Source organism: Neolamprologus multifasciatus, chromosome 12, assembly GCF_963576455.1.
Source record: "Neolamprologus multifasciatus chromosome 12, fNeoMul1.2, whole genome shotgun sequence".
Lineage (NCBI taxonomy): Eukaryota > Metazoa > Chordata > Actinopteri > Cichliformes > Cichlidae > Neolamprologus > Neolamprologus multifasciatus.
In genome coordinates this window covers 27,104,137-27,126,685 of record NC_140450.1, presented here as the reverse complement: position 1 = coordinate 27,126,685, position 22,549 = coordinate 27,104,137, and the positions used below count along the sequence as shown (strand labels likewise).

The 22,549-nt window shown below is 41.5% G+C and overlaps 2 protein-coding genes across 9 annotated transcripts; both read left to right on the top strand.

Annotated features, from left to right (window-relative positions):
- The first annotated feature begins 684 nt into the window (after positions 1-684).
- Positions 685-4,593, top strand: LOC146507165 (N-lysine methyltransferase KMT5A-B-like). Of its 2 annotated transcripts, XM_085180616.1 has the most exons (5): positions 1,966-2,074; positions 2,171-2,333; positions 2,509-2,701; positions 2,807-2,878; positions 3,192-3,494. In XM_085180616.1, exons 1-5 carry the CDS (start codon positions 1,966-1,968, stop codon positions 3,492-3,494), a joined length of 840 nt encoding a protein of 279 aa, XP_085036742.1. The 2 variants fall into 2 exon arrangements, 1 of the variants encoding a protein (XP_085036742.1); XR_014877237.1 differs by lacking the exons at positions 2,807-2,878; positions 3,192-3,494 and adding an exon at positions 4,559-4,593 and having other exon boundaries at positions 685-2,074.
- Positions 4,594-8,466: 3,873 nt separating this feature from the next.
- Positions 8,467-20,932, top strand: LOC146507164 (uncharacterized). Of its 7 annotated transcripts, XM_085180608.1 has the most exons (9): positions 8,467-9,437; positions 16,368-16,448; positions 17,458-17,505; positions 17,604-17,636; positions 18,035-18,082; positions 18,181-18,213; positions 18,689-18,736; positions 18,835-18,867; positions 20,577-20,932. In XM_085180608.1, the coding sequence occupies exons 1-9, from the start codon at positions 8,906-8,908 to the stop codon at positions 20,825-20,827; spliced, it is 1,107 nt and encodes a 368-aa protein (XP_085036734.1). In that variant the 5' UTR covers positions 8,467-8,905; the 3' UTR covers positions 20,828-20,932. The 7 variants fall into 7 exon arrangements, with proteins under 7 accessions (XP_085036734.1, XP_085036736.1, XP_085036735.1 ...); XM_085180610.1 differs by lacking the exon at positions 17,458-17,505 and having other exon boundaries at positions 8,468-9,437; XM_085180609.1 differs by lacking the exon at positions 18,689-18,736 and having other exon boundaries at positions 8,468-9,437.
- The last annotated feature ends 1,617 nt before the right edge of the window (positions 20,933-22,549 follow it).

Here is a 22,549-nt window from a genome sequence, read left to right as displayed (position 1 = left end):
CACACCTGATTTGTCTGCTAGATGTGGATGTGATTGTTAGCTTCAAGCCACGGCACATCTTGGAGCCACTTTTCTGAAAAAAGTCTTTTCTCTGGCTCTGGTTGGTGTTTCTTAGCTAGTGGTGGCACACCAAAGAAGCTGCTTAATGTCTGTTGTTTTTTTGGACATTTAGCTGGTGACAAGCAACACATGTAAGATTAAATGAGACAGTCAAGTACGCAAAGTGTCACTACGCATTCCTAATTTTTGTCACGCATTCGTACCTGCGTACCAGTTATGTGCACCCCTGTCTATAACACACAGCCAAACAACTACTCACTCAATAACTACTATCAAATTATCATATCTATTCAACCTAACATACATGTTTTGCATTTAATCTGTCAAGTTTGTTGTTATAACTAATAACTAATGCAGGAAAATGGCATGTTTCTTTAAGGTTTTGTTCTGCTTGTTCTATATTGTAAACAGAGCCAATTTTACACTGTATAATTTCCATAGGATTTATTAGTTTCAGATTTTTTTAGTCATATCATATGATCTCATTTATTCTGTACTGCTAAACAAAACAATGTTTGGTTTCTCAAACTGTCCATAATTGCTAGTGATAAATTCATTGGTTTCAGGATGCACCTTCTGTATCTTCAAACAAAAGATCAGAACAAAAATATAATAATTAAATACATTTTTCAGAAGAAAGCCACATCTTGATACATGCTGGTTTAACATAAGGATCTAAAATATGTCACACTATGTTGTTGGTTGAATCTCAGATTTGTTTAACATATGCAGATGCAAGTGTAAAACCATTGCTTCAGTGGTGGACCTCGGCTGGTGGTGTGTGATGAAACATGTATTCCCTTGTAGTGTACCTTTGCCTCAAATAAATAACTAAATACTTTTTAAAAGAGGAATTTCCTATAAACAAACAAATGCAATAAAACTCAGTCCTTCGTCACTGTAAATGTTTCACTGAAATTCCATAAAAAAGTCAGAACTCTCATCACCTGACCACTTTTTAGCCAATGAGCTGTTTTTCACCCCTCCCCCTCACTTCGTGACTTCGAGTTGAGGAGTACCGACACCGACGCTGGTGTGGAGAAGCCAACAGGTAACTTTAAACTTTAAACTTTCGAATTTTGCCAGCTTTGTAGCCCAGCAACTGGTCAGATTTAGTTTTGTTGAGATTTTTCTTTGGTGTATATTCCTTGATTGAGTTTTGTATTTCAATGTAATTCTCATGCTAAAGCTAGCTTTTTTGATGACACGCAGTTGTGTATTTAATTAGTCAAGGTTAAATACCTAGTCTAACACACACCTTTTTAGTTAAACTGTAACATTTGAAATTACTGAGATGTTATTATTTATTCATCCATCCCACTGTCTCCAGATTTTAAGCAACGCTGAAATATAGGTGACACGCTATTAATGAGACATTTCAGATAACCGAGGTAGCTAACATTTAACTCTCTGGAGTGCAGATTATATGACCAATTTACGGTGTATCAGCAACATGCGTATATAACAGTTTTTAAAAATGTGTTGATAGGCCAAGTAAAACCAGAGTTATGATACACAATTTACGCTTTTTCCTGAAAACTGTCGTCAAGTTTAGTGCAGGAAAATATAAAAACGGTATTTTCTTAAAAAACAAAACATAGATACATTATTGCCTCTCAATTCAATTTTATTTATATAGCGCCAAATCACAACAAAAGTCGCCTCAAGGCGCTTCATAGATACAGAGAAAAACCCAACAATCTCATTTCCTATTGTGGTGGATAAATGAACATGAGCCGATAAAACAATTAAATCAAAAGTAGTCAAAAACAGCCGATTATACCATTGACTCCAGAGGGTTAAAGACACCTCCTGTGAAAGATCAGTTTTCATTATCAACTATTTTCCTGAAATATTAAATAAATTGTACTATTTTTTTTTCTTTTTCTGAGACAGTGTATTGCAATGAGGCCCCCGAGAGCAAAAATTAAACCAAAAGATGAAGCAGTAAAATTTTCATCTTTGGGGCAGAACAAAGATGGATTTGAAGTGAAATTCATAAATTCAGTAAAAGGTGAGGTACTAGGATACTTGTTGAGGATTTTTGGCACAGTCATAAGTTTAATCATTGTAGTAGACCCATGTTGACATTTTCTATTTTCTTTGTAAGGTCGAGGAGTGTTTAGTAGGTGCAACTATAACAAAGGAGACTTCCTTCTGGAATATCGCGGAGACGTTGTAACCAAGAAGGAATATGAAAACAGAACAAGATTGTACCATGACGCCTTAAAGGTTTTTCTTTTTGAATTCAGGTACAATGGACAACAATTGTGGTATGTAAATTAAAATAATTCATTTTTCAGCCTACTTTTTGCAAAAGTTGTGTCGACCACATTAAGACAAACTGCTAGCTTGTTACAAATCCATATAATTAAAAATGTAATCAAATTGTTCAGCCTTTTTATAAACCTTGTGTAATTTTGTGTGTTACATTTTTTGTTATCTCAGCATTGATGCAGCCAGAGAGGATGGCTCCTTGGGCAGACTGGTGAATGACGATCACGTGAGCCCAAACAGCAAAATGAGGACAATCACAGTAAATGGAAAGCCTCATCTCTGTTTATTTGCCATAAAAGACATCAAGCCGGGGGAAGCAATAACATACAACTACGGTGACTCTGACTGGCCATGGAGAGTAAAGGTACATATTATATTTACATTTACCGTAGTGTAGTGTAGTATTGTATAGTCTCAACTTATCTGTGTTGAATGGATGTTAATGTACTTTTGTGTTTGCTTGCACAAGGTTTCGGAGCACCCTGACCGTTCTCAAGCTGCTGTGCCCATGGCATCGTCCTCCTTTGAAGTTGATGAGCAGGTGACTAATTTTCTGGTGTTGTTATTATTGCAACAAGAACACAGCCGAGTTGTTTGGATGTTGATAGTGAGGGTGTTAGACACAAGTCCTATAGTGTTGGTTAATGTAAGATACCTACATTATGAGGACTGTGTGTGGATACTGCCGAGTGTCATGTTGGTTCACACTGGAGAATTAATTTTCACTCAATATTAATTCATTACATTTACCTCATTTATGTCAATAACCAGTGTACCTTCATAACTGTATTGTATAGTCTCAACGTATCTGTGTTGAATGGATGTTAATGTACTTTTGTGTTTGCTTGCACAAGGTTTCAGAGCACCCTGGCCGTCCTCAAGCTGCTGTGCCCATGGCATCGTCCTCCTTTGAAGTTGATGAGCAGGTGACTAATTTTCTGGTGTTGTTATTATTGCAACAAGAACACAGCCGAGTTGTGTGGATGTTGATAGTGAGGGTGTTAGACACAAGTCCTATAGTGTTGGTTAATGTAAGATACCTACATTATGAGGACTGTGTGTGTTTTGGATGCGTAAGTCTATTGAAAGATGGGCTCTCAAGTCTGTGTGTAACAGAGACCCTGCAGTGTATGAAGCTTTCAGGTACATTATTATGAGGACTGTGTGTGGATACTGCCGAGAGTCATGTTGGTTCACACTGGAGAATTAATTTTCACTCAATATTACTTCATTACATTTACCTCATTTATGTCAATAACCAGTGTACCTTCATAATTGTATTGTATAGTCTCAACGTATCTGTGTTGAATGGATGTTAATGTACTTTTGTGTTTGCTTGCACAAGGTTTCAGAGCACCCTGGCCGTCCTCAAGCTGCTGTGCCCATGGCATCGTCCTCCTTTGAAGTTGATGAGCAGGTGACTAATTTTCTGGTGTTGTTATTATTGCAACAAGAACACAGCCGAGTTGTGTGGATGTTGATAGTGAGGGTGTTAGACACAAGTCCTATAGTGTTGGTTAATGTAAGATACCTACATTATGAGGACTGTGTGTGTTTTGGATGCGTAAGTCTATTGAAAGATGGGCTCTCAAGTCTGTGTGTAACAGAGACCCTGCAGTGTATGAAGCTTTCAGGTACATTATTATGAGGACTGTGTGTGGATACTGCCGAGAGTCATGTTGGTTCACACTGGAGAATTAATTTTCACTCAATATTACTTCATTACATTTACCTCATTTATGTCAATAACCAGTGTACCTTCATAATTGTATTGTATAGTCTCAACGTATCTGTGTTGAATGGATGTTAATGTACTTTTGTGTTTGCTTGCACAAGGTTTCAGAGCACCCTGACCGTCCTCAAGCTGCTGTGCCCATGGCATCGTCCTCCTTTGAAGTTGATGAGCAGGTGACTAATTTTCTGGTGTTGTTATTATTGCAACAAGAACACAGCCGAGTTTTGTGGATGTTGATAGTGAGGGTGTTAGACACAAGTCCTATAGTGTTGGTTAATGTAAGATACCTACATTATGAGGACTGTGTGTGGATACTGCCGAGTGTCATGTTGGTTCACACTGGAGAATTAATTTTCACTCAATATTAATTCATTACATTTACCTCATTTATGTCAATAACCAGTGTACCTTCATAATTGTATTGTATAGTCTCAACGTATCTGTGTTGAATGGATGTTAATGTACTTTTGTGTTTGCTTGCACAAGGTTTCAGAGCACCCTGACCGTTCTCAAGCTGCTGTGCCCATGGCATCGTCCTCCTTTGAAGTTGATGAGCAGGTGACTAATTTTCTGGTGTTGTTATTATTGCAACAAGAACACAGCCGAGTTGTGTGGATGTTGATAGTGAGGGTGTTAGACACAAGTCCTATAGTGTTGGTTAATGTAAGATACCTACATTATGAGGACTGTGTGTGTTTTGGATGCATAAGTCTATTGAAAGATGGGCTCTCAAGTCTGTGTGTAACAGAGACCCTGCAGTGTATGAAGCTTTCAGGTACATTATTATGAGGACTGTGTGTGGATACTGCCGAGAGTCATGTTGGTTCACACTGGAGAATTAATTTTCACTCAATATTACTTCATTACATATACCTCATTTATGTCAATAACCAGTGTACCTTCATAATTGTATTGTATAGTCTCAACGTATCTGTGTTGAATGGATGTTAATGTACTTTTGTGTTTGCTTGCACAAGGTTTCAGAGCACCCTGACCGTTCTCAAGCTGCTGTGCCCATGGCATCGTCCTCCTTTGAAGTTGATGAGCAGGTGACTAATTTTCTGGTGGTGTTATTATTGCAACAAGAACACAGCCGAGTTGTTTGGATGTTGATAGTGAGGGTGTTAGACACAAGTCCTATAGTGTTGGTTAATGTAAGATACCTACATTATGAGGACTGTGTGTGGATACTGCCGAGTGTCATGTTGGTTCACACTGGAGAATTAATTTTCACTCAATATTAATTCATTACATTTACCTCATTTATGTCAATAACCAGTGTACCTTCATAACTGTACTGTATAGTCTCAACGTATCTGTGTTGAATGGATGTTAATGTACTTTTGTGTTTGCTTGCACAAGGTTTCAGAGCACCCTGGCCGTCCTCAAGCTGCTGTGCCCATGGCATCGTCCTCCTTTGAAGTTGATGAGCAGGTGACTAATTTTCTGGTGTTGTTATTATTGCAACAAGAACACAGCCGAGTTGTGTGGATGTTGATAGTGAGGGTGTTAGACACAAGTCCTATAGTGTTGGTTAATGTAAGATACCTACATTATGAGGACTGTGTGTGTTTTGGATGCATAAGTCTATTGAAAGATGGGCTCTCAAGTCTGTGTGTAACAGAGACCCTGCAGTGTATGAAGCTTTCAGGTACATTATTATGAGGACTGTGTGTGGATACTGCCGAGAGTCATGTTGGTTCACACTGGAGAATTAATTTTCACTCAATATTACTTCATTACATTTACCTCATTTATGTCAATAACCAGTGTACCTTCATAATTGTATTGTATAGTCTCAACGTATCTGTGTTGAATGGATGTTAATGTACTTTTGTGTTTGCTTGCACAAGGTTTCAGAGCACCCTGACCGTTCTCAAGCTGCTGTGCCCATGGCATCGTCCTCCTTTGAAGTTGATGAGCAGGTGACTAATTTTCTGGTGGTGTTATTATTGCAACAAGAACACAGCCGAGTTGTTTGGATGTTGATAGTGAGGGTGTTAGACACAAGTCCTATAGTGTTGGTTAATGTAAGATACCTACATTATGAGGACTGTGTGTGGATACTGCCGAGTGTCATGTTGGTTCACACTGGAGAATTAATTTTCACTCAATATTAATTCATTACATTTACCTCATTTATGTCAATAACCAGTGTACCTTCATAACTGTACTGTATAGTCTCAACGTATCTGTGTTGAATGGATGTTAATGTACTTTTGTGTTTGCTTGCACAAGGTTTCAGAGCACCCTGGCCGTCCTCAAGCTGCTGTGCCCATGGCATCGTCCTCCTTTGAAGTTGATGAGCAGGTGACTAATTTTCTGGTGTTGTTATTATTGCAACAAGAACACAGCCGAGTTGTTTGGATGTTGATAGTGAGGGTGTTAGACACAAGTCCTATAGTGTTGGTTAATGTAAGATACCTACATTATGAGGACTGTGTGTGTTTTGGATGCGTAAGTCTATTGAAAGATGGGCTCTCAAGTCTGTGTGTAACAGAGACCCTGCAGTGTATGAAGCTTTCAGGTACATTATTATGAGGACTGTGTGTGGATACTGCCGAGAGTCATGTTGGTTCACACTGGAGAATTAATTTTCACTCAATATTACTTCATTACATTTACCTCATTTATGTCAATAACCAGTGTACCTTCATAATTGTATTGTATAGTCTCAACGTATCTGTGTTGAATGGATGTTAATGTACTTTTGTGTTTGCTTGCACAAGGTTTCAGAGCACCCTGACCGTTCTCAAGCTGCTGTGCCCATGGCATCGTCCTCCTTTGAAGTTGATGAGCAGGTGACTAATTTTCTGGTGGTGTTATTATTGCAACAAGAACACAGCCGAGTTGTTTGGATGTTGATAGTGAGGGTGTTAGACACAAGTCCTATAGTGTTGGTTAATGTAAGATACCTACATTATGAGGACTGTGTGTGGATACTGCCGAGTGTCATGTTGGTTCACACTGGAGAATTAATTTTCACTCAATATTAATTCATTACATTTACCTCATTTATGTCAATAACCAGTGTACCTTCATAATTGTATTGTATAGTCTCAACGTATCTGTGTTGAATGGATGTTAATGTACTTTTGTGTTTGCTTGCACAAGGTTTCAGAGCACCCTGGCCGTCCTCAAGCTGCTGTGCCCATGGCATCGTCCTCCTTTGAAGTTGATGAGCAGGTGACTAATTTTCTGGTGTTGTTATTATTGCAACAAGAACACAGCCGAGTTTTGTGGATGTTGATAGTGAGGGTGTTAGACACAAGTCCTATAGTGTTGGTTAATGTAAGATACCTACATTATGAGGACTGTGTGTGGATACTGCCGAGTGTCATGTTGGTTCACACTGGAGAATTAATTTTCACTCAATATTAATTCATTACATTTACCTCATTTATGTCAATAACCAGTGTACCTTCATAATTGTATTGTATAGTCTCAACGTATCTGTGTTGAATGGATGTTAATGTACTTTTGTGTTTGCTTGCACAAGGTTTCAGAGCACCCTGACCGTTCTCAAGCTGCTGTGCCCATGGCATCGTCCTCCTTTGAAGTTGATGAGCAGGTGACTAATTTTCTGGTGTTGTTATTATTGCAACAAGAACACAGCCGAGTTGTGTGGATGTTGATAGTGAGGGTGTTAGACACAAGTCCTATAGTGTTGGTTAATGTAAGATACCTACATTATGAGGACTGTGTGTGTTTTGGATGCATAAGTCTATTGAAAGATGGGCTCTCAAGTCTGTGTGTAACAGAGACCCTGCAGTGTATGAAGCTTTCAGGTACATTATTATGAGGACTGTGTGTGGATACTGCCGAGAGTCATGTTGGTTCACACTGGAGAATTAATTTTCACTCAATATTACTTCATTACATATACCTCATTTATGTCAATAACCAGTGTACCTTCATAATTGTATTGTATAGTCTCAACGTATCTGTGTTGAATGGATGTTAATGTACTTTTGTGTTTGCTTGCACAAGGTTTCAGAGCACCCTGACCGTTCTCAAGCTGCTGTGCCCATGGCATCGTCCTCCTTTGAAGTTGATGAGCAGGTGACTAATTTTCTGGTGGTGTTATTATTGCAACAAGAACACAGCCGAGTTGTTTGGATGTTGATAGTGAGGGTGTTAGACACAAGTCCTATAGTGTTGGTTAATGTAAGATACCTACATTATGAGGACTGTGTGTGGATACTGCCGAGTGTCATGTTGGTTCACACTGGAGAATTAATTTTCACTCAATATTAATTCATTACATTTACCTCATTTATGTCAATAACCAGTGTACCTTCATAATTGTATTGTATAGTCTCAACGTATCTGTGTTGAATGAATGTTAATGTACTTTTGTGTTTGCTTGCACAAGGTTTCGGAGCACCCTGACCGTTCTCAAGCTGCTGTGCCCATGGCATCGTCCTCCTTTGAAGTTGATGAGCAGGTGACTAATTTTCTGGTGGTGTTATTATTGCAACAAGAACACAGCCGAGTTGTTTGGATGTTGATAGTGAGGGTGTTAGACACAAGTCCTATAGTGTTGGTTAATGTAAGATACCTACATTATGAGGACTGTGTGTGTTTTGGATGCGTAAGTCTATTGAAAGATGGGCTCTCAAGTCTGTGTGTAACAGAGACCCTGCAGTGTATGAAGCTTTCAGGTACATTATTATGAGGACTGTGTGTGGATACTGCCGAGAGTCATGTTGGTTCACACTGGAGAATTAATTTTCACTCAATATTACTTCATTACATTTACCTCATTTATGTCAATAACCAGTGTACCTTCATAACTGTATTGTATAGTCTCAACATATCTGTGTTGAATGGATGTTAATGTACTTTTGTGTTTGCTTGCACAAGGTTTCAGAGCACCCTGACCGTTCTCAAGCTGCTGTGCCCATGGCATCGTCCTCCTTTGAAGTTGATGAGCAGGTTGCTGTACTGTTATCACCAGACATGGTTGAAGCCCTAACGCAGCTCATAAGCAGAAGACTAGAGTGTGGAGTCCCGGAAGAAAACCCCTTCCTCTTTGCAAGACCCAACTGTTTGACTCCTTACAGAGGACAGGACTGTCTCAGGATTTATGCAAATGACTGTGGTGCACAAAGTCCTGAACTCCTTAGGTCAACACAGCTACGCAAGCATGTTGCAACTTTGTCACACGTCTTGAACCTAAAAAATCACGAGCTTGACCAAGTTGCTGACTTTCTAGGCCATGATATCCGTGTCCACAGAGAATTTTACAGACTTCCAGAGGCTACAACCCAGCTGGCAAAAATATCAAAACTACTACTTGCCATGGAGAAAGGGACCCTTGGAAATCTCCAAGGCAAAACATTGGAAGAGATTGAAATTGAAGGTATTTCTAAGTAGATAGTATTTTAAGGTGTCTAGTTTTTAAGCTTTTGAGTGTTCTTAACACAATATATTTAATAACCTTACTTTTACATTAAAGCTGTTAAGAGAAACAAGGAATGTTTGTACCTGCTGTTTAACATCTCCAAAAAGTTGATTCTGTTCATCTGGACATAGCTGAAGTTGATTCTGTTCATCTGGACATAGCTGAAGTTGATTCTGTTCATCTGGACATAGTGTTTTGTGGGAGAAATGTTTCGTCACTCATCCAAGTGACTTCTTCAGTCTCAGCTGACTGCAGGTTTCAATCTTATAAACAGTACATTTGCATAATGACTGAAACCAGCCCACTGAAGGAACAATGGGCTTGGAGGTCAGTCCTTAATCTTAATTATGCAAATTCTCACGACCATTGATCAGCAACCACTGACCAAAACCCACTGATCAAAGACCACTGATCAATGGCCATGAATACCATTCACAGAGAGCTCTTCTGTGTTGTGCCATGCGCTTCGCCAGAGGTTGTTTGGTTTCCCCGATGTATAAATCCTGGCAATCCTCCTGGCACTTAACAGCGTACACTATTTTACTCTGTTTGTGTCGGGGGACCCGATCCTTGGGGTGGACTAGTTTTTGGCACAGTGTTTTGGGGTTTGAAAGCCACAGAGACCCAGTGTTTAGATAAAATGCGTCTCAACTGCTCCGATACTCCTGACACATATGGGATCACTACAGGTTTTCGTTTGGGCAGCAGTTGTCCGTCTCTCCTGGATCGGCTGGAGCTTTCTTTAGGAGCCGTCCCAGCTTTGACAAAAGTCCAGCTGGGATAACCACATTTACTCAGGGCCTTCCTGATGTGATGTTCTTCTGCCTCCTTGGCCGCTGTGTCAGTGGGGATGGTGTTCGCTCCTAATGACACCCAGTTTGTGCTCCAGTGGATGATGAGAGTCAAACCTTAAATACTGATCCGTATGTGTAGGTTTACGGTACACGTCAGCTTTTAGATGTCCCCCATTACTGATGGAAATCTCAGTCTAAGAAAGCTAACCTGCCACTTTTCATAGCCTCCCTGGTGAATTTCATGTGTCGGTCCACAGAGTTAATGTGATCCGTGAATTGTGGTACGTCCTGAGATTTGATTTTCACCCAGGTGTCATCCACATACCTGAACCAATGGATTGGTGGTGTTCCAGGGTAGGATAGCAAAGCCCTCTTTTCCACTTCTTCCATGTACAAATTGGTCACGATGGGTGAAACTGGGGAGCCCATGGCACACCCATGTTTCTGCCTGTAGAACTGACCCTTGTATGTGAAGTAGGTGGAATGAAGACACAGTTCCAAAAGCAAACACACTTGGTCGATGCTGAGAGTGGTCCTGTTGCTGAGGTTGGTGTCATAATCTCTTACGGACTACCTTCAATGCTTCCGTGACTGGGATGCAAGTGAAGAAAGATGTAACGTCGTACAAGACCATGGTTTCATCTGCCTCCGTAATGACATCTCTCACCCGTCCATCCATCCATCTTCATCCGCTTTATCCGAGGCCGGGTCGCAGGGGCAGCAGCCTAAGCAGAGGCCCAGACCTCCCTCTCCCCAGCCACCTCCTCCAGCTTATCCGGGGGAACACCAAGGCGTCCCCAGGCCAGCCGAGAGATATAATCTCTCCAGCGTGTCCTGGCCTGCCCCGGGGCCTCCTCCTGGTGGGACATGCCCGGAACACCTCGCCCAGGAGGCGCCCAGGAGGCGCCCAGGAGGCATCCTTGTCAGATGCCCGTACCACCTCAGCTGGCTCCTTTCAATGTGGAGCAGCAGCGGCTCTACTCTGAGCCCCTCCCGGATGGCCGAACTTCTCACCCTATATCTGAGGGAGAGGCCAGCCACCCTTCGGAGGAAGCTCATTTCTGCTGCTTGTGTCCGCAATCTCGTTCTTTCGGTCACCCTCTTCACCACGACGGACCGGTGAAGCGTCCGCATCACTGCAGCCGCAGCCCCAATCCGTCTGTCAATCTCCGGCTCCCTTCTCCCATCACTCGTGAACAAGACCCCGAGATACTTGAACTCCTCCACTTGGGGCAGGAACTCATCCCCGACCCGGAGTGGGCACTCCACCCTTTTCCGGCTGAGAACCATGGCCTCAGATTTGGAGGTGCTGATCCTCATTCCCGCTGCTTCACCCTCGGCTGCGAACCGTTCCATTGCGAGCTGGAGGCCCTCACCCGATGAAGCCAACAGAACCACATCATCCGCAAAAAGCAGACTTGAGATTCTGAGGCCACCAAAGTGAAAGCCCTCCACTTCTTGGCTGCGCCTAGAAATCCTGTCCATAAGAATTATGAACAAAACCGGTGACAAAGGGCAGCCCTGGCGGAGCCCATCACCCACCGGGAACGAGTCCGACTTACTGCCGGCAACGCGAACCAAGCTCTGGCAACGGTTGTATAGGGATCGAATGGCCCGTAATAATCGGCCTGATACACCATACTCCCGCAACACCTCCCACAGGACACCCTGAGGGACACGGTCGAATGCCTTCTCCAAGTCCACAAAACACATGTAGACTGGTTGGGCAAACTCCCATGCACCCTCAAGTATCCTTGAGAGGATAAAGAGCTGGTCCAGTGTTCTGCGACCAGGACGAAAACCGCATTGTTCCTCCTGTGTCCGAGGTTCGACTAGCAGACGAACTCTCCTTTCCAGCACCCTGGCATAGACTTTCCTAGGGAGGCTGAGGAGTGTGAGCCCCCTGTAGTTGGAACACACCCTCCGGTCTCCCTTCTTAAAGATGGGGACCACCACCCCGGTCTGCCAGTCCAGGGGTACTGCCCCTGATCTCCACGCAACATTGTAGAGGCGTGTCAACCAGGACAGCCCTACAACGTCCAGAGCCTTCAGGAACTCGGGGCGGACCACATCAACACCAGGGGCTTTGCCACCAAGGAGTTGTTTAACTGCCTCAGTGACCTCGCCGCCGGAAATTGGTAGGTCATTCCCCTCATCCCCAGACTCTGCTTCCTCCTCGGAAGACGTGTCAGTGGGATTAAGGATGTCCTCGAAGTATTCCTTCCACCGCCTGACAATTTTCTCAGTCGACGTCAGCAGCGCTCTGCCAGCACTATACACAGCGCAGGTAGAGCACCGCATTCCCCTCCTGAGACGCCTGACGATTTGCCAGAATCTCTTCGAGGCAGTCCGAAAGTCTTTTTCCATGGCCTCCCCGAACTCCTCCCACACCCGAGTTTTTGCTTCAGCCACTGCCCGAGCCGCATTCCGCTTGGCCTGTCGATACCTGTCGACTGCCTCCGGAGTCCCACAGGCTAACCAAGCCTGATAGGACTCCTTCTTCAGCCTGGTGGCTCCTTTCACCTCTGGTGTGCACCATTTGGTTAGGTGATTACCACCACGGCAGGCACCAACCACCTTGCGGCCGCAGCTCAATGCAGCAGCTTCGGCAATGGAGACGCTGATCATGGTCCATTCGGACTCAATGTCCCCAGTCTCCCTCGGAATGCTGTTGAAGCTCTGCCGGAGGTGTGCGTTGAAGATCTTGCGGACTGGGGCCTCTGCTAGACATTCCCAGCACACCCTCACTACGCGTTTAGTAGGGGTGCAACGATACACAAAATTCACGGTTCGGTTCAGTTCGATACTTTGGTGTCACGGTTCGATATTTTTTCGATACAAAAAAAATGTTCATGCCTTTTTATTAATTTGTCATTTATTAAATTTTCACGGCACATTCTGCACCACATCTCTGTGCGTTCATCATTTGTTTGAAGCCAGCTCACCTCCTGCAACCACTTTTCTGAGAATACGCGCTTCTTTTGTGGTTCAGACTCCATTTCTTTGGAGGTGAAGGAACACCAAAGTAATTGCTTAAAGGATTTTGCTTCTTCAACATCTTTAAGAGTTCTAAACAAATGTCTGTCCTCCTCCAGAAAATCCTATGTACGCAAACACGCGTTGCAACTTCTTATCTTGTGCGCGTTTTTTATTTTGACAGCGAATGCGCACCTGCGGACCACTTATGTGCAGCCCTGGTTATTTAGCTCGTCATATTGCAGCCACAGAAATTCTTTTGTCCATGAAACCATAAAGCTGCACTTTCTTTTTGCCTTATAGTCTGATTTGTCATAACTTTTCCGTTTTGTGGTAAGCTTTGTTTGGCTGTCACTTCTTCACGCTGACCTGTCTTATTTGGCTCAGCAGAACTAAAATATATATCCTGCTGCTTTTACACATGCACTCACATAACGCTCAGCGATTCTCTGCGCGATCAACCTCTCACATGTTTAAGCTTGCTGCGGGAGATTTCACTTGTCATGTTTGCATAGTAAGCTAACGATTGATAAGATGTCAGAGGAATTGGTGCGCAAATTATCATCACTCACCAATCAGTGCTGTCGCTCTCTATACGCAGTTCGCACGATTGCAAAGTGAAAGCAAAAAACAAGCGCAAATTCAAACGCAATTTCAATATGTCACATATTGACAGTGGCTCACCGATGCCAATGACATAATTACCCAGCTACATTTCCGAAAGAATGCAAAAGCATTGACATATATTTTGCGAGCCCTGTATCTGATTGAGGAATCACTCATCTTTGGAAAAGAGAGTTTATTACAGAGAAATGGCTCTTTCCAAAATAAAAGCTATACTATACGCTTCTTCTGGGCTATATTCTCAGCACCATATTAAATATATCAAGTCCCCATAAGGAGAATCATGTGCTAACGGCTGTCTAAATGACTTGGGTAAAGTTTGTAGCATGCGTGCTTGTTGTTTTTGTCTGCTTCCACTTGTCTTTGCACTAGGATGATGTCGGAGTAAATGTGCAGTCATATTCGTTGTGTTCCCACTAGTGCTGTCAGCGTTAATCTGAAATGAGGTTAACGACACAACACCTCCGTTAACGAGCTACTGCGGATTGCCTTGTGCGTGGGGCTGGACGGCCAACACAACGAGCTAACTGCGCTAACACACTAGTTCCCACCCATGTAATTGAGCATTGCTGGCACATCCAACATACTGTTTTACTTTAATCCATGACGCGCTTACCTTCAGGGTCATACTTCACATGAAAACCAAAATAGTTCCAAACGCCAGATCTGAATGAGGGTGGGGGAGGTTCAATTTGCCATGTTGCAACGAGCTTAGCTTCTGTCTCGCTAGCTTGCCCTGCGCTCAGTGAATCTGCGTTCGACTACTCCGCCTAGGCTGCACTGTCGAGCGCAGATCCACTGAGCGCTCAACACAGACAGCATCGTCAGAAGGGAAGTTGATAAAATAAATTAAAAATGTTGTATTGTTCGATACATATGCGTACCGAACCGAAAGCACTGTATCAAACGGTTCAATATCGATACGAGTATCGTTGCACCCCTAGCGTTTAGGTGCACCGGTTCTGTCCAGCGTCCTCTCCTGCCACCTGATCCAACTCACCACCAGGTGGTGATCAGTTGACAGCTCAGCCCCTCTCTTTACCTGAGTGTCCAGAACATATGTTCGCAGGTCTGGTGATACGATTACAAAATCAATCATCGATCTGCGGCCTAGAGCGTCCTGGTGCCACGTGCACTTGTGGACACTCTTATGTTCGAACAAGGTGTTTGTTATGGCCAAACTGTGATTTGCACAGAAGTCCAATAACAAAACACCGCTCGGGTTCAGATCAGGGAGGCCGTTCCTCCCAATCACGCCCCTCCAAGTCTTGCTGTCGTTACCCACGTGAGCATTGAAGTCTCCCAGCAGGACAACAGAGTCTCCAGGTGGAGCACCTTCCTCTCCATGGTGATTTTGGATGCTGGGGGCTTTGCATTGCTGAGACAGGCCAAAACTTTCGTCTGTAGTTGCTATGCTTCCATTTCTGCAATATTGTTGTTACGAATTGCTGTTTCTGTGGCTGTGATCAGCTCCACTAGCGGGATTTGTCCCGGTGTGACAGCAAAATTCAGCCCTTGAACAAGGATGTTTTTCTCTGTTTCGGTGAGCTGTCTGTCAGACAAATTCTTCACCCACTTGTCCACATCCTCTGTGTCGCATCCTTGTCTCTTCTGGTCACTGAGGACACTCTCCGTATTTTGCCGTGGTTTCCGACGTACAACAAGTAAGTCAAACTTCCTTTGTTGCCTGGTCTTAGACTTCTTGTGCTGTGCTAGACGAGCCTTCTCAGTAAAGTCAAACACCTTTTTAAGAGTATTCTCATCTAGAAGCATTGTCAGTCTCTGTTGGATCCGCTCCTCTTGAGATTTTAGCATGTCCATGGTAAAATTTGTTTGCCTCACCCGTTCATTAAGCAACTGATGCTGTGCCTTCTGGAGGATTTTTGTTGCCCGGAAGCCTTTAACGAAGAGCTCATTTGCAGACTTTTAGGAGTAATCCGGTTTTGTCTGCATCTGAGGCTGAATCTCAGGTGGTTCCTGTAATCCACCATCTTACGTGCTGTTTGCTCATACTGACGTACAAGCTTCAGGCCGTCCTTGCCAAAGTGGGTTAAAACGTCTTGATGCATTCAGAATGCCTCGATTCATAATCAAGGAGGGGGCCTAAGGCCATCTTACAGTGCTGTGATTGCAGCCATTCCCCAACTCTCTGTGTATGGTACTCATGGCTATTGATCAGTGGTCTTTGATCAGTGGGTTTTGGTCAGTGGTTGTTGATCAATGGTCATGAGAATTTGCATAATTAAGATTAAGGAACTGACCTCCCAGCCCATTGTTCCTTCAGTGGGCTGGTTTCAGTCATTATGCAAATGTACTGTTTATAAGATTGGGGAAACCTGCAGTAAGCTGAGACTGAAGAAGTCACTTGGATGAGTGACGAAACGTTTCTCCCACAAAACGCTATGTCCAGATGAACAGAATCAACTCTTGGAGATTTACTTACCTGGATGATTGAGAATGCATCAAGATGCTGCTTAACATATTTTTTTGTCAGATAACCTAGACTTGACAGACTCTGGTGAGAGTGAAGACGGCGAGGCTGACAAAGAATACCCACCAGCACAAACAAAAATGGGTAAATGCACCAACAAACAACTCATATTTATGTAGTATTCAGTTGAATGCAATATTGTGAGATGTTTCAGGTATACACAGTTATTTAAAAGGTAGTAGTAAGGATTATATGTGCACTGTAAGTCTTAAGTATTGAAAATGTCTTAATTTGTTTTGGGCTGAGGTTAATACACTGCTTAAGCTATTCTTGACATAGTCATAAAGATTGATGTCTGTCAAATAATGTCACTAAAGAAAGGTCTAACCAGATCAGTACAAAAAAATGTAATAGTACTTACATTGATAGTTTTGTGTTGTGATGCTACAGATATCTAGCCAGAGATGTGTGTAAATGAATCAACCACAACGCAACAGAGCATTAATATTGAGCTACACTATTCAACTACAGAAAAGGGAACTAGGCAATTTGTTGAGGTACCTCCAGGGACCTCTGACAGTATTACCCACTTCCTACAGTGTGCCCACTGATGATGATTGTCTTATAACTGGACTGTTGGAGTATTGTGTTTACATTTTTACAAGGTATGCCGAGAACATCTCTTCCGCTTATCCTAACCCCAGCAAGTGCACTTATTGGACTTGGCTGCCCAGTCGATAAGGCGGGACGTTAGCATAGTGGTTAGCACTGTTGCCTCACAGCAAGACGGTCCTGAGTTCATCGGTCCAGGGTCCGCAAACATGGAGTTGTTTTCTCCATGTTTGCGTGGGTTCTCTCGGCATACTTCAGCTTCCTCGCACAGTCCAAAGAAACTGGGGTTAGGTTAATTGGTCACTCTAAATTGCCCATTGATGTGAATGTGATTGCATATAGTTGTTTTTCTCTGTGTTAGTCCTGTGGGAGACAGGACTAACACAGTCATTTTAGGACTGAGCTATGGACCTGAGGATTACTTGTATTTATGGATGCCTCTCTCCTTGTTAGTGAAAATCATTGTCTTGTTAAAGGAAAGTCTAAACAGGAACAGAAAATGTGACTGCTATATTGAGCTAAAATACTCCTTGTACTATAGGGAGGAGTACTATGCCACCTGTAGAGGAACCTTCAAACACCTCAAACGGTATAACTATCCATCACCCTACATATTGATGGCTCTTCCATGATTACCAAGCCACTCATATTGTTTGTGATATTTTTGTTTTACTTTTCTATTTACAGATGTGGACTCGGCTGGAGAAGGCACATCACAAGGTACCACAAGAATAAAATATTTTAAAATATCAAGACATCTTTGAACAACAGACTAGCAAATGGTTATCTCTGTAACAGTGTTTGACAAGCTTTTTGATGTCTTTCATCTGTGTGGATGGCTTTTATGTTTTATTTCTAGTAAAATAGGTGTGTCCAAAGTTTTAACTGGTACTGCAGATATATCATGACAATTCACTGATATGCCAGCTGAACAAATGGTCAATGTAACTTTAAACTTCCTCAGTCATTTTAGGACTGAGCTATGGACCTGAGGATTACTTGTATTTATGGGTGCCTCTCTCCTTGTTAGTGAAAATCATTGTCGTGTTAAAGGAAAGTCTAAACAGGAACAGAAAATGTGACTGCTATATTAAGCTAAAATACTCATTGTACTACAGGGAGGAGTACTATGCCACCTGTAGAGGAACCTCCAAACACCTCAAACGGTATAACTATCCATCACCCTACATATTGATGGCTCTTCCATAATTACCAAGCCACTCGTGTTGTTTGTGATATTTTTGTTTTACTTATCTATTTATAGATGTGGACTCGGCTGGAGAAGGCACATCACAAGGTACCACAAGAATAAAATATTTTAAAATATCAAGACATCTTTGAACAACAGACTAGCAAATGGTTATCTCTGTAACAGTGTTTGACGGGATTTTTGATGTCTTTCATCTTTGTAGATGGCTTTTATGTTTTATTTCTAGTAAAATGCTTTCTAGTTTTGGGAAATGCAGTTAAGATTACTTTGAAAAGACACAATGCTTATTCAAATTCAGAATGAATAAACAGGTGTGTCCAAAGTTTTAACTGGTACTGCAGATATATCATGACAATTCACTGATATGCCAGCTGAAGAAATGGTCAATGTAACTTTAAACTTCTTCAGTCATTTTAGGACTGAGCTATGGACCTGAGGATTACTTGTATTTATGGGTGCCTCTCTCCTTGTTAGTGAAAATTATTTTCGTGTTAAAGGAAAGTCTAAACAGGAACAGAAAATGTGACTGCTATATTGAGCTAAAATACTCCTTGTACTATAGGGAGGAGTACTATGCCACCTGTAGAGGAACCTCCAAACACCTCAAACGGTATAACTATCCACCACCCTGCATATTGATGGCTCTTCCATGATTACCAAGCCACTCATGTTGTTTGTGATATTTTTGTTTTACTTTTCTATTTACAGATGTGGACTCGGCTGGAGAAGGCACATCACGAGGTACCACAAGAATAAAATATTTTAAAATATCAAGACACCTTTGAACAGATTCTTTGAACAACAGACTAGCAAATGGTTATCTCTGTAACAGTGTTTGAAAAGATCTGATATGAAAGTTTGGTCAATATGACATGCCAGAATTTTACAAACATTGCATAGTTCATGACTAATATCCAGTATGACCTTAAAGTTGGCATGAGGAATTTTCTTCTCAGGTTCAACATTAGAATACTTTTCTTATTTTGGTTCTTATTTCAGTTTTGGGATTTGAAAGCCACAGAGACGTTATCTTTTAAGAAAATCCGTATCAGCTGTTCTTGTCCTTCTTCGCTCCTGGATTGGCTGGAGCGTTCTTTAGGTGCCTTCCCAGGTTTGACAAAAGTCCAGCTGGGATAACCTCATTTACTCGGGGCCTTCTTGATGTCATGTTCTTGTGCTTCCCTGGCCGCTGTGTCTTTGCTCTATTTTGTAATATCTTGATGACGCCCAAGTTGTGCTCCAGTGGATGGTGAGAGTAAAGCCTTAAATACTGATCTGTCTGCATAGGTTTACAGTACACATCGACTTGAAAGTTGGCTCACTTAAAGCTCCAGTAAAACTCAGCTTAAATACTAATATTGCATATTAATACTTACCATTAATCATCTTCAAAAGCCTGATTAACAGTTCAAATGTTCATAACTATTCGAAAACAAAGATGGGAAACTGCTTATCTTGCTTTTTAAACCATATATGAAAACTACATTGGCATGTTAGATCACCTTTTGATTGAAATCTTTTTATTTTTATTTTAAGAGACAATATGAGAGTTTATTGTCAGTGTTGGTGATTCTGTAAATGTGTACATCTTTAAACTAATATTTTTTTGCACGAGTTATTTCTGACTCAAATGTTTTTTAATCTCCCATGTTTCACGGTTTTTATCAAATGAGAAAGAGGTTTCATGTGAGTCATCTTGTTTTGCTGAGTATGACATCAGAGTAGACTGTCCTACATTGTCTTCGGAACAGATTGTTTTGACTTTCAGAGGAATGGAAACAAATGTGTGCCTTACATCACTGGATCTTGAATGAGTCCTCAAAGTATCCTGGATATCTTTAGAGTTTTCATTAATGCTGGTTGTATCTGATCACCCAGAACTTGTCATAATGCCAGGTCTGAACTGGGCTACTGTTACAGTACAAAATCACATGAGAATAAGAGTGGTGGAAATGAGGAATAATTTGCTTGACAAACTAAGTGAAAAGATCAGAGGACAAAGCTGAAGTAATGGGTTGAACCTGGATTCTGCATGATTGGAAGTAGAGGACAATAAAGGAGGACATGATGAAACTGGATGGGAACTAATGTCACTTTGTAATTGGGTGTCCCGTGGCATTCACATAGAAGTTCTATCTTTAATAGTTTTCTTTGAGTTAATGTTTTTGCGGGAAAGAACGAGCTAGATCTTCTAATCAGAATATAGCTTTTAAGACACTGTATTTATCTAACATGGCAAAAAGCCAAACCCCCGTGTAAATCTAAAGCCCCACAGCTATTTAAACCAAGTTAAAAAATGCTGTGGTTAATGCCTGGACTTCTTTTTGATATGTGTACCATGAAATGGATTTGATGTTTACATCCATATTGTTCTTGAAGAGTAACTTTATAATAACTTAATAATTAACAAATCAAAAGTAAGCTGATCTTATTTTCTCTCCCCCTTGTAGCATTCCCTGGAAATGGCGCAGAAGGGGAAAATCCTCGAAGGAGACAAAAATGTCCATGGTCTCCCAAAGAGATTGCAGCAGTCATGAGACATTTCCGTGGGCACATTGCAAATGGGAAACTAGCCACTGTGACAGAAATCAAACAGTGTAAAAATGCTGAACGTCCTGTATTAGACAGTCGCTCTGTTCAAAATGTGAGAGACTTCGTCAGGAACCGCGGCATAACTCTAAAAAAAAGGAACAGCCGCTAAACGATTAATCAAGTTACAAAAATATATACACAGATGTTTGACATATATGTCATGTTTGCAAAAAGCACGTGTTCTTGTTGAAATAAACTTGAGTATTCACCATCAGATTGGCTATTATTTATATATATATATATATATATATATATATAATTTTTTTTTGTCTCTAAAGACCGTACTTAAAGGGAACATGATATGTGAAAAGCACCTTTTCTGTGCTTGAGCATGTATCTTATTACCAATTCAAGAACTCTGAAGATACACAACCCTGGAACCTTTTCTTTTGGAACTGAATATTTGTCTTTCAGTGAGGCTTTCTTATACTGAGGGGAAAAGTTCCTAAAAGCAAATTCTCATCAGCAGTTGTATAACTCAAATTAAGGAAGATATGTGCTTAATGTAAATGCATAATATACCAACTAGGAAATCTAACCTTTAATTGCTAGCCTTTAACAGAGAAGACCTGTAAATTCATGGTTGAAAAGTTACCTTTGGAACTCTTATCCCTGTATTGCTTTGACTTGAGCATTAGACATTTCATAAAGACTATAGGGAATTCACATTATAAATATGTGATGGCTCCAGTACAAATCTAAGAATAAGGTTTGTCTTTGCAAATTGCATTGAGCTAGTTCTCAAATTCAGGTCTTTGTGTTTTGTGATGTTCGATTTTTGTCATAAGACCACGTTTTGTTAACTATTAATTTTAATATGCAGTAGTAGTGTTTGAGTTTAGCCATGTCCCACTTATTCATTTTTGGCCCTATAATATACTTTGGTGACAGGTATGTGTGTTGTATAGCCAGTGTCCTTACAAATCCTGTTGGGTGTTAAAATGTCTAATATTTTCATAGGCGGGGCTTCTCACCTAATTATCTATGTCCTGATAAGGTTGCAAAAAAACAGGTTCTTATATCTCTAGTTGTGTTGCGTGTATAGGAACTTTGAAGTGAGATCTGTGCTCTGTGGCTCAAAACAGATTTTTTGACGTATTCAGCATCTCTCAGGGGCAAGCGGAAAGTGGTGTCCCCATAGTCCACCACCTGGGCTGGTTTGGAAAAAGTGTCCTTGCAATACATAGAAACCCGTATAGGTGTGTGTGTGTGTGTGTGTGTGCGCCATTGGTGTATGTGAACAGTAAATACACGACAAACTCCCATTTACTTTCCCATTTTATAGGTGGGATTTCTTTATGGAGCCCTGCCTTTTCATGTTCACAGGTTAGCCGGTAAACAGGCCAGAGGGGGGCCGTACTGTAAATGAAGCGGGACTGTTAAGGCTTTTCTTGTTTCACATGGATTTAACCGCACCTGTCTAATTTCATTCCTCGAGAAGTTTTGTGTCTGCCTGGACAGGATAAGGTTTTTGGCACTCGTCCTCAGTTAGATAGACTCTGGGGCTGCTGATAGAATGCTGCATAATTGTGCACATGCAGATTTGCAGTGGAAGTGATTTACTGGCACACTCTCTGTGTCTGTGGTGCCTGTAATTGCTGTAGCATCGCATTGCATAAATGTTCTGTGTTTATGATGCCTGCTTGATAAATGAGTCCATAATTTTATCTAATAAATAGATCTATAAAATACTTTTGTTCTACTTGTAGAATGCCTTTTGTTTCATGGTTGATTCATCTTTTTTGTTTTCATGCTGTGCACTGTATCACTAGTTGATGCATAGTTGGAACTGCATCCTTTTAGACTGCTATAAAAATTAGTTATATACCAC

What these genes read in the sequence shown, in the direction of transcription:
- LOC146507165 (XM_085180616.1), top strand. Translation starts at nt 1,966, where the DNA reads ATGAGGCCCCCGAGAGCAAAAATTAAACCAAAAGATGAAGCAGTAAAA. An exon ending in TACAATGGACAACAATTGTG is followed by an intron (nt 2,334 to 2,508) that starts GTATGTAAATTA and finishes TTGTTATCTCAG; the next exon opens with CATTGATGCAGCCAGAGAGG. An exon ending in CCTTTGAAGTTGATGAGCAG is followed by an intron (nt 2,879 to 3,191) that starts GTGACTAATTTT and finishes TGCTTGCACAAG; the next exon opens with GTTTCAGAGCACCCTGGCCG.
- LOC146507164 (XM_085180608.1), top strand. Translation starts at nt 8,906, where the DNA reads ATGTTAATGTACTTTTGTGTTTGCTTGCACAAGGTTTCAGAGCACCCT. An exon ending in TGGAGAAGGCACATCACAAG is followed by an intron (nt 17,637 to 18,034) that starts GTACCACAAGAA and finishes ATTGTACTACAG; the next exon opens with GGAGGAGTACTATGCCACCT. An exon ending in ACCTCCAAACACCTCAAACG is followed by an intron (nt 18,737 to 18,834) that starts GTATAACTATCC and finishes TTCTATTTACAG; the next exon opens with ATGTGGACTCGGCTGGAGAA.